Below are 12,981 nucleotides of genomic sequence, written 5' to 3' on the forward strand. Positions count from 1 at the left end.
GGGTCAGGGCTCCAGGCCCTCCTGTGCTGCCTGTAGATTTCTCTTTCCCTGGAAGTCTGCTGCATGTTCTTCTGTGTCCACCTGCAGCCTCTCCTGCTTTCAAGAGAAACCCGGTGGGTCTTGTTTACAACGTGGGAGGGGTTGGGTTGTGCAGCACGAGGGTGGGAGGGAGGGAGGTTTGAGAAGGGCCTCCTATGGGGTCCATGTTACGGCCTCAGATATCCCAACGCCCATTCTGGACCACAGTCCCCCTCACCCAGTGACATCTGTCCTCTCCAGATTCAACTCAGATGGGATCAGCAGGGAAGGAGCTGAGCTTGGAGCCAGGCGGTCCTGGGGTCTCCAGCTGGGGTCTCCCAAACCTCGGGAGGACTTGGGCTCCTCCTCTGTCAATGGTGTGACTTAGGGGTGGCTGTGAGGATTCAGAGCTGATAAGGTAAACGCCTAGGGCGGGGCGGAGGGAGAGTTCAGCCCCAGGGAACTGGATTAACTAACTGTCCCTGGGGCACAGACGCTGGTAGGGGCGCCTGGGAAACCTCACCCAACCTTCCCCTACTGAAGCCACCCTTTGCCTCGTGGCACCCACCTCCCCATCTCCGTGGCTGCAGGAAAAGACAGAGGAGCTGCTACTCTCGGGCTGCCGCTTTGGGGTGGCCCCGTCCTCCCTGTCACGGCCTTCCTGGCCTGCTGGGCCGAGATGGGTCTCCTGTGAGCCCACACTCATGCCTGGCCGGGAATTGGCCATGCAGCCAGCCGCAGGGCTGGGCAAGAGAACCTTCCCTCCCCACCAGCCCCGTTCCCCACCCAAGGAGCCACACCCGCCCTTCCCACCCAAGGGTCAGCTCCTGCAGACACAAACACACTCCCGCTCTGCCCTCTGCTCCCTTCAGAGGCAGCCAGGGCTCCCACCTTCTCCTCCTTCCCTGGGCTTCAATTTCTCCATCTGTGACCAAGACAGTATAAAGAGAAAAAGCCCTGGCTCCATCCCTGCTGCGGGTCCCGCCAGCACACACCAAGATTCGTCTTCTCAAAGCCTGCTCTGCCAGCACCTTCTGCTCCAGAACCCTTCATGACTCCCCATGGCCTTCAGGAGAAAGCCCTGGCATTCAAGGTCCCCTTCCCAGAGCAGGGCCAGAGTCTGCCCCTCCAGGCTTCCCATCACCACCACACCCCTGCTTGTCCCATGGTGGTCAGGCTACTTCTTGCCTCTATGCCTTTGCTCAGGCTGGTCCCCAGCCCTACATGCCCTCCTCACCCTTCCTTCTCTCCCCACTCCCAACTTGCCCAGACCTCCACAGGCCAGGCCTAAATGCCACCTCCTCCAGGCAGCTCCAGCTTCCTCCTCTGAGCTTCCTTGGGCCTGACCCTAAAGTGCCACATGTGACCAGAACCATGGTAGGCATGTAGTTGGCTCTTACTGTTTGCAAAACAAACAAGGGACAGTTCTGGGATTGTCTCCCAGGCTCAGGGAGCATTGATGGGCGAGCGCTTCCTGAGTGCCAGGCCCAGGGCTCTGCGCAGCAGTGCCCCGACCCATGGAAACCTCACAACAGCCTGGTGAGGAAGGCATCATCATGCCCACTTTACAAACAGGATGACTGAGATCTCACAGCTCAGAGCAAGCACGGCAGGGTCTTGAACATCAGAAGCGCCATTAAAGGGACTTCCTTGGTGGCGCGGTGTTTAAGAATCCTCCTGCCAATGCAGGGGACACGGGTTCGAGCCCTGGTCTGGGAAGATCCCACATGCCGCGGAGCAACTAAGCCCGTGTGCCACAACTACTGAGCCTGAGCTCTAGAGCCCGCGAGCCACAACTACTGAGCCCGTGTGCCACAACTACTGAAGCCCACGTGCCTAGAGCCCGTGCTCCACAACAAGAGAAGCCACCACAATGAGAAGCCCCCTCACCGCAATAAAGACCCAACACAGCCAAAAAAAAAAAAAAAAGCCATTGAAGTGTGTCCCCCCCCCTCCCCACACACACACGCTTTCATTTAGGGCTGTCATTTGTCCCTGAAGTATTTTCCAGCCACGGAGGGGACAGACAGAAAGTGGCCCTCTGCCCATCCCCTGTCCTCTTTGGGCCCTGAGACCTCAGCCCCAGCTGCCAGGCTGTGCCAATTTTGGAGTGTTCCTCCCTTATCCTGGGCCTCAGGTTCCCTGTTTACAAAACAAAGGAACGTCAGCCGGGTGTCACACTTATGTAAGCCACCTTTGGTGCTCGATGAGACCTGTTCAAATTCCAGCTCCACCATCTTCTTGGGCCAATAATCTCATCTCTGCAGGCCTCTGTCTTCTCATCTGCAAAATGGGAACAGTGAGTACATGGAGCAGAGCTCCACATGAAGCGCCTTGGCCAGGCCTGGCCCCTGAAATTTCCCCTTGGTGGGCTGTTGGGGTGATTCTTTTCATCTGCCCCCTGGGGGCTGCCAGATGCACCCCACCAGCCAGCCCTGGACAGGGTGGGATGGGAGGTTGGGTGTGTGGGGAGAGGAGCCTGGAGCCTGGGTCCTCCCACCCCACTGCCTCCCCCACGCCCCAGGGCCCCCCACCCAGCGACAAAGCCCGTGGTACTTCCTCTCCCCGCCTGGCAGGCCGCCTGGCCCGGCCCCTTGTCTAAGGAAGCGCATTTCCTGCCTCCCCGAGCCAGGCTGATGAGCCGGGAGCTCCACACTGCTGACGCTCAGACCCCAGCCTCCATCTGCATCCACAGGCCGTGACTGCTGCCGCCGTCCACAGGAGCCCCGCAGCCCCTCCCCGCTCAGGCCTTGGCCAGCGACCCCCGGCCTGGCCCCGCGCCCCCGTGCCCACTTCTCCTGACCCCTTGGCCGCCACCTCAGAAGGCTGGAGCAGGGACGCCGTCGCTCCAGCTGCCTGCTCCCCTTGGGTCCCCACGACAGCCCACGCCGGCCCCGGCGCCCGCCTGCAGCCCTGCCCCTGGACACCGGCTAAGGCCCAGCGCACAGATCCCCAGGTGGACAGCATGGACCGCGGCATGTTCCCCCAGGCCGTCGCCCTGCTGCTGGCTCTCTGCAGCCTCGGACCCACAAGTAGGTGTCCAGGGACCCGGGGTGGGGAGACTCGGCCGCCAGGGCACAGACCAGGCCCCAAGTGTTCCGGGCCTCCTCCGTGTGTCCCGAGCTCACGTCCAGTGGAGCTGTCCTGGGACGTTTGGACAGCCCAAGACAGATGCCACGGGGTGACCAACCATCCCGGTTTGGCAGGACGAAGATCTTTCAGCTCTAAAAATCTCAGGCAAACAGGGATGAGTTATTTACCTTAACTCTGGCTACCCTGGCTTCTGCCCTCCCAGCTACATCCAGTTTCTCCCCAAGAAGCCCAGGTCCCAGAGTGCTGTGCAGCCCCTGGAGACTCTCCTGCCCTCTCTGGGCCTTAAGTTTCCCATCTGAGGAACGTGTGGGATGGGAGGGGGTGTGCGGCCTCACAGTCAGATCGTGGGCTCTGGGTTCAAATCACATGTCATTATTTCCTCGCAGTGTGATCTCGGCCTCTGAGCTGAGTGGGGATGGTAGGAGAACTCCCCTCGGGGCTGTTGGGAAAGTCGGTGGTGAGGCAATGCTTGTAGAGAGAGGCAGGCTGGTTGTTTCTGTGTTGTTGTTGTTTAAGGATTAGTTTTAAACTCCTCTACCCTCACCTTCCCCGGGATCTGTGAATGGCTCCCAGAACCCTTCGGATGCGGTGCTCTCTCTGCTTCTACCCAGTTCTCTACTCCTCAAAAAGAGTACAAGATGCGGGCACAGGCCCGGACGAGGTGTTCTGCGGAGGCTCCTCAGCCTGGGGGCTTCTCCAGGTGGTCTTGGCCTCTGCTGTCTTCTGAAATGAGCAGATGGGGGGCAGTGACTCCCAGCCCCTCATCCCATTCACTGTAGGCCTCGCTGTGCCCTGCCCCTCACCCGCCTAAAGCCCCGGGACAGCCCTGTGGACACCCCTTCACCTCTGGCACATCCAGGACCTCCTTAAAGGATCGGGGGTGGGGGGTGAGCATGGGAACAGCAGCAGCGGTGGCCACCCCCTCCCCACCCTACCGTAACCCGCAGCATTTGAAAGTCCCTAACCCTTGATCTCTAAAGCTCTTACCACTGCCTCACTGATAGACAGGAATGAGTCTCAGATATTAAGTGACCCAGCAGGGATTCGCCCCAGGCCTGGGCCTCCCCTGAGCACTTGCTCCTGACCTCGGGTGATAGGCGACCCCTCTTGATACAGCTCCTAGTCACCCTGCAAGACTGCGGCCTTTATTGCCCCATTTTACAGGAGGAGAAGTGGAGGCTGTGACCTGCTAAGTTCACACAGCTCAGACAGAAGCCCTACCTGAGCTCCACGATAGGCCCCCAGGCCACCCTGCCTTTCTCCCACCTCCCCCCACATTCTAGCTTGATAACACTCTCTTCCTCTAGGTCATCAGAGAAAAATCCTGGAAGCTCTTTAGGGACTGGTTTTATAGGATCAAAGGCACTGGTGTGCTGGCGAATAAAGAACAGCGGAGTGGGGGGTGGGGTGGGGTAACTTGTCAATATCCACGGTGTAAATGTTCCCACAGGGCTGATTTCAAGCTATCAACTCGGCAGACTCAGCGTTGGGGCGGATGCACAGTAATAAACCTTTATCTACTATTTCCACCACACAGATATTACAGACGTAGATAACCTCAAGAGCACAGATAATACAAAAGGGAATAAAATAATTAGGGAGTAATGAGTTTTGATATTTATTAACTTTTAAGTATATATAATTGATGTAATTGTAAGCTTATAAAATTTAATTTTTTATAATGGCTGTGTTTAAGAGCCAACTGGAAAAACGCCTGAAAATGTATCAACCTGCTTTGAGAGCAGGTACTAGCACCCAGTGATCATGGGGCTCAAGGGCATCCCAAAGCATCCAGCCCAGCTCATCTTCAGTCTGGGAAACTGAGGCCCATAGAGGGCAGATGGGGACCAGGGTCAGGGTGTGGGAGCCAGACCTCCACGCCAGGGGAGGAGGTGGGAGTGCTAGTGACCCAGGCATCCTCGTTAAAGCTGGAGGGGGTCAAAATGGGATGAAAACATGTCCCAGACGAGTCCAGCCTTCTGGGAACACAGCTTGGCAGACTCTTTCAAAACCATAACTTGTGTAACAGACTCGCCTTCAGAAGTCAACCCCGTGGAGTTACTTGCCCAACTCTGTAAAGATGGGTGGTCCGTAGGTACCTGTAACAAAAACCGCACAACTGGAGACCACCCAGTGTCTGCCAGCCTGGGCCCTATGAAGTGGATGACCATGCAGTGGAACCCTACACAGCCGTTACCAAGAAAAAGCTAGCTACAGATCTACATTGCTGTGACATATGTCTAGGACACATGGTCAGGTGTGCAAACATCAATGACTCCATTTCTGTAAGAATAAAATAGTAATAATATACAATATGCACAAAGAAAATCCCCACATCACTGTTCTTTAGCACTGGGTTCCTCTAGAGGATTTTCATTTTCTAAGACACACATTTTTGTCTTGTTGGAATTTTTTTTTAATTGAAGTATAGTTGATTTACATGAATTTTTTAAAGAACAAATATGTAGAGATTTTTAAAAAGCAATTTAATCATATATTCGCTTTAGTCCACTCCTCAAAGGAAACAGATAAGAGGGGAAAAATGACCTCCCCGGCTCCTTTATTAGTGTGGGTACAATTAGCATGCTGATGGATTGCTTACTAGTTTTTGTCTAGCTTTTTAAGGTAATTTTAATGCAGGTGGATCAAATTTGGAAATCTTGTGTATCCGTCTTAGGTCCCAGAAGTTTTCTGTGTTGTCATGTGGACTCCATAACCATCCCATTGTGGTTCTAGAATAGTCTCTCCCTCAAACGTGCCATCTCATCGTTTGCCTAATGAATTCTTTATTGTTGGATACTTAGGTGGCTTCCCCTTCGGGGCCAGTTATAAATACCACTTCCATGCACGTTTTTGGTACATGCATCTTTTCCTGTATTTTGGAGTATTTCACTTGGATAGAGTCCCAGAAGTGGAGGTGCAGGGGTTCGTGGCCCATGTTGGGTGGTTGGGATCAAAGAGTGTCTCCTAAGCATGGATGAGCGTTCGCTGGAGGATGGGGTAGAGGTGAGACTTGAAGTCCCCCGTACTGCTGGCCACACGTGTGAGGGTCTGGGACTCCCTGGAGAGGGGGGCAGGACATGTCCTGCTAGGGATGCAGGACACAGCCCACAAATATCCATCTCTTAGAGCCTGCATTGGGGCAGCTTCCCATTTGCCCGGAGGAAAGGGAGGTTGAAGCAGGAGCTGTGTGAACCAGGAGACAGTGGGTCCCTGGGGACAGTGGGGGCATGACCATTAAGGTTCTCACTTCAGCCAGACAGATGGTGACACTAAGACCCAGAGGGAGAGAAAGAATTGATGTCTCTCTCATGTGCACAGATGGGTCAGTGATGGGCCCTCTGAGGACAGGCCTGGTCTATTTATTTGCTTGAGGACCTGACGAGGGATCTGGGCAAGAGAGAGGGACATCCTCTTCTGTGTCCCCAGTGCATCAGGCAGCCCTTTGTCTTTATACCCAGGTTACAGACGAAGAAATCAAGTCTCGGGACAAGTGACAGGTCCCAGCTTCTTTTCTCTGCATCTTTGGTGGCCTGGGTGGGTGTGGAAGGCTTGGAGCATTGATTGCCCTGGCTGTGGAGCAACCTCCCGCTTCTAGCTCCAGCTTTGGGGCCTCAGCCCTGGAGGCTGAAGAGGACCCTCGTCCAAGGCTGAGCTGACTTCAGTACCTGTGACGGGGTGGGGTGGGGGTGAACGCCAGACACTCCTCTACCTTGTTTTGTGCACCGTCAGACTTAACCTTCCCAACAGCCCGATGAAGCTGACACTCCTGTTACCCCCATTTTAAAGCTGAGGAGACTGGGGCACTGGCAGGTGAAGGAATTTGCCTGAGTAACACAGCTCAGAAATGAGCAGCTGGGGCTCGGGCCCTGGACCTAACCATACACCATAGTGCCTTAGGGAAGACGATGAGGCTCTCTGTTGCCAACTCCTCTCACCCCACGCATTAGGTTTCTTTCCTACACCTGCAGTGGCCCTCCCACCTAGAGCACAACTGGATGGGTTCTTTTTTTATTTAAGATTTTTTTGATGTGGACCATTTTTAAAGTCTTTATTGAATTTGTTACAATATTGCTTCCGTTTTGGTTTTTTGGCCACGAGGCATGTGGGATCTTAGCTCCCCGACCAGGGATCAAACCCGCACCACCTGCATTGGAAGGCGAAGTCTTAACCGCTGGACCACCAGGGAAGTCCCTGGATGGGTTCTGGTGAGAAGCTTTTCACAACAGGGTTTTAAAGGATGAATAGGAATTGAAGAGAAGTCGTCAAATAAAGGAAGACTATTAGTCTGGGAAAGGGCATGGCAAGGGCAAGGAACAAGGTGTGTTTGAAGGAAAAGTTCACTTCTCCCCACGGCTGGACATAAATAACCGTGACGGCGGTTGTCATTTCCTCACACATCAGGATCCTCCTTGGCCCTGTGCATGTGTCAATTTTCTAATATTCTCACCAATTCGTTGAGGAAGGTATTTTGATGATCACCATCCCCATTCTACAGATAATAGCACTGAGGCATGGAAAGGAAGCTGGCCAGTAGCGGAATCAGGATCTGAACCTTCAGCGTCTCTCAGATCCCTGCACTGTTTAACTCCACTCCAGGTTGTGGAGTATGGCCTTAGCCCGCAGACATGGGGCAGCCGGAGACAGACTAGGGAAAGGAGTGTTGAGGCCTCACTGGTGGCCAGGCCCAGGGGCAGTGGTTGGACTGGACACAGGGAAATCTCTGAGGCCACGATTGGCCCCTGAAAGGAGCAAAGGGTGGCTGGGTAACTGAAGAAGAGGGAATGCAGAAAAGATCCTTGTCAAAGAGGATGGGCCCTGGTTTCATGAAATAATCACAGCTTCCGTGTCCAGAATACTTACTGGGTACCAGGCTCTGTACATGGATTACCTCATGCAGCTGATATATAGCCTGCAAAGTGGGTGCTGGGCGCTAAAGCTGGATTGTCTGGGTTCCAATAGGGCCCTGCCACTTAACAGCTGCGTGCCCTCAGGCAAATTCTTGCACCTCCCTAATCTTCAGTTTCCCCTTGTGTCAAACGGTTATAATAACTGCACCTACCTCGTAGGGCTGCTATGAGCATTAAATGAATGAACCCACAGAAAGCCACAAAACAGTACCTGGCGCCCAGTAAGCGTGATGGAAGCTGTTTTGCAAATGGGGAAACTGAGGCTCAGAGAAGTTAGGCTTTTGCTCATGGTGACCAACTTTTTTTTTTTTTTAAATTACTTATTTATTTTTGGCTGCGTTGGGTCTTCGTTGCCGCGTGCGGGCTTTTTCCTGGTTGCGGCGAGCGGGGGCTACTCTTCGTTTCAGTGTGCGGGCTTCTCATTGCGTGGCTTCTCTTTGTTGCAGAGCATGGGCTCTAGGCATGTGGGCTTCAGTAGTTGTGGCTCATGGGCTCTAGAGCGCAGGCTCAGCAGTTGTGGCGCACGGGCTTAGCTGCTCCGCGGCATATGGGATCTTCCGGGACCAGGGCTCGAACCCGTGTCCCCTGCATTGGCAGGCGGATTCTTCACCACTGCGCCACCAGGGAAGCCCCAAGGTGACCAGCTTTTTTAAGAGGCAGAGATGGGATTTCACTCAGACCATCCAGCTCCAGAGCTGGCTTTGCTTGACCATCATTCTCTCGGCCGCCCAAGGCGCTGGGGGTGGCCATTTGGAAAGCCCCCAAGGTGGCTCTGTGCTTGTGGGTGGGGGAGGATAGGGAGGCAACAGAGGTGGAGAGGTGGCCCCCCAGCTGGTAAGTCTCTCACTCACCCGGTCACCCAGGGCCCCAGCGGCGCCTCCTCCAGCCCAGGTCCCGGGAGCCCCAGAGTTTCCCGTGGTGCCAGGGGATTGTTTTCAGCTCTGTCTGGGCCCGCCTCTGGCTCCGGGAGACAGGCCCTGGGCGTCACACTCCCTCCTGTCTCCCCATTCTCGTCTGCGGAGTGGGGGCGGCCAGGACTCGAAAAGGCCCCAAAATAAATGGACCTCTTATCTGATCTCCCAGCCTGGCCTGTTATCTGATCATTACATAATGGCTAGGCCTGTGGCCTCTCCCGCTGGCTGACACGCTGACGGCATGGAGGAGGTGGCCCCAGGCGGCCCCAGCAATCCGGAGGAACTGGGGTTCCTGGAAGTCTGGGAGGGGGCAGGGTAAGTCTGAAGGGAAGGAGGAAAGCGCTACACTAATCTGCAAGCCAGACCCTGGGTCTCTGTGGGGAGAGGTAGGTCCGAGCCCGGCCATCTCCTGTCTCCGGGCCTCGGTCTCCCCATCTGTACAGGAGGACTAAGTATCAGCCAGGAAGTCTGTCTTCACTATCAGGGACAGGGAGAGCGTGAGGGGCTTGGTGGGTCCCACGCGGGGGGTCAGCAGCAGGTTGTGTCAGCCCTTGAGTCTACTTGAGCCTGAGGCATCAGTGACCTCCCTCACAGAGGCCCCCCACCTGCAGGCCACCCTGTTCCACCACATCACCACCCACCTAGGACAGTCAGTTCTTCTCCCGTGGCTGAAGTCAATCAAAGAATTGTGATAAAAAGAACTGCCACACACCCTATCTCACCTCTGTGCGTTGTGTGGGTTCTATTCTTACTGTCCACTTACTGACGAGGAAACCAAAGCCCAAAGTGAAATCGTTCGCCAAAGCAGCATCAGTGCTGGGCCTGAGATTCAAACCCAGGTCGGCCTGGCTCCAGGAACCTTGCTTTTAATGAAAATGCAGGCACTCTGGAGTCCCTGGCACATAGGACAGGGCCAGGGTGAGGATATATAAGCCAAACGTCCTTGTCCCAGACTTATCCTTCCCAAGGTGTTGCCGGTGGGTGGCCGTCTGCCGTCCTTCTCTGACCCCTGGGGGTCCTGAGCCAACCAGGCGGTGGAAGGAGGCCGGGTTAGGCCAAAGACAGCCCAATAGCCCGGGATTCAGAAGAAGCCTCCCTCCCCCCTCCTCTGAGCTGGCGTCGGCTGGACGTGCGGCCAGGCCCTCCGCACCCATCTTTGATCTCCAAGAAAACAGGAAGTGAGCGCGACAAGATGGAGACACAAACTTCCAAACAGTCTCCCCTTCTCTGTCCTCCTTCCCTCCTCCAGAGCCCCCCCCCCTTCCCTGGCACATTCCTCAGGACGAGGTGTAGGGGCCTCATTTCCTCTTCCTCCTCTGCTGGGTCAGGGTGAAATTCCATTCCCTTCCCTCAGGACCTGCGCTTCCGGGCAGCGGGCTCTGCAGCCTACTCCGGCAGCTGCCCTCTGAACCTGGGCTCACTCTGTCCGTCGGGGCCAGGAGACTCTCAACCCTCCTTGGCCCGTTCCTCCCGGTCTCCTTGAGGCATAAGAGGGGAATTTTTGTCTCCTGATCCTTTGGAGGGGACCAGCCCAGAGGCTTGGCTGTGTGCACAGGTGGGTCCTGCCACACATTTAGGGTTGCCAGATGTAGCAAATGGAAATTTAGGATGCCCAGTTTAAGTTTTAATTTCGGATAAACCATGAAAAACTTTTTAGTATAAGTATATCCCACGCAATGTGTGGGATATACTTATTCTTTAAAAATATTCATTTTTTTATTTATTCAGATTTAACTGGGTGTCTTGCATTTTATCTGTCAACCCTACACCTACTAGCACTGTGACCTCAGGCAAGAGACTTTGCATTTCTGAGGTTCAGTTTCTTCATCTGTGGAATGGATATAATGATATCCACCTTGCAGGGTAGCTCTGAAGATGCAATAAAGCCCTTTACCAGTGCCAAGCACCCAGTAGGCATTTGGAAAGTGGGAGCAATTGTCACCACGTTGCTCTTAACTGGCCCACTCTCTGACTGTGCTTTCCCAACAGGTCTTGCAGAAACAGTCTATTGCGACCTACAGCCTGTGGACCCACAGGTGACATACATCACCAGCCAGGTTTCTGAGGGCTGCGTGGCTCAGAGCCCCAATGCTACCCTGGAAGTCCACATCCTCTTCTTGGAGTTCCTAAAGGTGAGTGCCTGATGGCAGGGTCAGGTGGGGACCCAGCAGATGGCCCAGGGCCCATGAGATGAGGGGAACTTTTCCTTGTGGCTGTCCCTGGGACAGTGGGCTGAGTCCTCACCAGGGCCCCTGTCAGGAGTGTGACATCGGCATCTCATCTCACAGGGCCTGTAAGGGGTGGCATTTCTGGGGCAATCTTCTGGATGCCCGCACAAGACCCTGGTGGAAAGGGCTGTGTTTGGCCGGCAGTGGAGTGGAGAAGAGCCAGGCGAGCTGTCATTCATGTACCTCCAGTGATGGGGAGCTCACTGTTTCTCAGTGACACGGCTCTGCTCTAGGCAGCTTTGACCTTGAGACAGTGCTTCCCTCGAGCGCAAATCTACCTCCCTGGAATGTCACTCATTGAAGATCTTGTGACCCGGCCAGCAGCCCCCCAGAGACTGGAAGCCGGTGATGTCACCTCAGAGACCATTCTCCCCACACCAAGAAGGTCCACCTTGAGTTTGTCTAAGTCCCTCTTGATAATAATAACACGTTTATTGAGCACTTACTATGTGCTAGGTACTGTGCTAGGCCTGCTAAGTACCAGGAACAGAGTTAAGCACCTTTCGTGTATTAAACCTCCTGAGGGCCCATCTGTCAGGGTCTGTTTCCCCACTTTTCGGAGGAGAGACCTGTGGCAGGCTGAGAGAGGTGAAGCGACATGCCCGAGGCCAGAGTTCGCTAGATCCCCAAGACTCCAAGCTAGGCCGTCACCTGGGTCTCCAGTGGATCTCAGTGTTCAGCTGGCGCCTGGCCTGCCCGGGGTTGGCAGCCACACCTGGCCAACGCGGCCTCAGGTCCTGATAGCGATTTAGTGGTGTCAGCTCGGGGTGAACTTGTGGCCCCCAAAACTGTTAGGTTGCCCTGCATTTGTGCAGTGATAAGACAGTGCCAAGACCACCAATATCGGGGGGCCTGCTCCCCACCACCCTGCCTGCCACCAGGACTGTGGGTCTCGATAATCCCCAAGTCGAAGATAGCGCCAAACACACGTTGTGTGGTTTCCATAGCCATTGTAATTTTTTTCAAGTTTGCTCATGATATGGAAAATGAGATTGCCCTCTGTAAGTTCATTACGTGTGTTCGGATGTTCAGGTCTCTGTGCCTCGCCTGGGTGGCACTGGGACCCCCCCCCCCAGCCCCAATCACTCAACAGTGAGCCAGTGTCAGAGAAGGCTCCTGGCCAAGCACCCAGGTCTATTGGAGACAGATATGTAGACAGACAGCCAGCACCCAGATGACTGGTGCTTTCTCGGGGGGCGCAGGGCAGGGGTAGGCCAGCTGCTATGGGATTAGGCCGGGCTTTATGGAGGAAGCAGGAACAGTAAGAACGGCCAGAGTCCACGGAATGAAGGAGGCCGTGGGGAAGAGCAGAGGGTAGAGTGAACGTACAGGCAGGAAAGTGGGACTCAGCTGAGGCTGGCATGTGATTCACTGCATCGGAGCTTACAGTTCACCTCGGGGCAGGGCTGGGGAGATGGACAAGGCCCCGTTGCCATAGGAAGGGGTTCGGTCTTTATCCTGTGGGCAGTGACAGTCATTGGAGGGTTTTTAGGGGCATGACAGGGTGCTGCTGTAATATGTCCTCCTAGAGAGCTCATGACAACAGAATCTCCCTGTCACACTCTGCCTCTTCCAGAGAACTCAGTCCATGGAGTGTCCAGCTTTTAACTCAAGGAGTCAGGCTGCAGGCTCCAGGACGGCTGGACCTGTTTGTTTGAGGGGGTGATGGAGAGAGCCAGGGTTCGGGAGATGGGGGTTCCAGTCCTGGAGCACCTCGTATCGTGCCTGGCATGCAGAAGGGACTCCTCCCCACGCTCCAATAGACACACACTTCTTGGGCTAAGGGACTCACCGAAGAATCATGGAGTAGCAGAAGCT

General features: G+C 55.0%; 1 protein-coding gene across 1 annotated transcript in view; it reads left to right on the top strand.

Moving 5' to 3' along the window:
• The first annotated feature begins 2,780 nt into the window (after positions 1-2,780).
• The window catches only part of ENG (endoglin), a 29,672-nt gene continuing 19,471 nt past the window's right edge, over positions 2,781-12,981 (top strand). The window contains exons 1-2 of the mRNA XM_082842034.1: positions 2,781-3,050; positions 10,925-11,067. Coding sequence (XP_082698160.1) covers positions 2,984-3,050; positions 10,925-11,067 — 210 coding nt within the window. The 5' untranslated portion in view covers positions 2,781-2,983. The remainder of the gene's footprint in view (positions 3,051-10,924; positions 11,068-12,981) is intronic.

The sequence above is a fragment of the Leucopleurus acutus genome (assembly GCF_964270905.1).
Source record: "Leucopleurus acutus genome assembly, chromosome: 7".
Classification (NCBI taxonomy): Eukaryota; Metazoa; Chordata; class Mammalia; order Artiodactyla; family Delphinidae; genus Leucopleurus; species Leucopleurus acutus.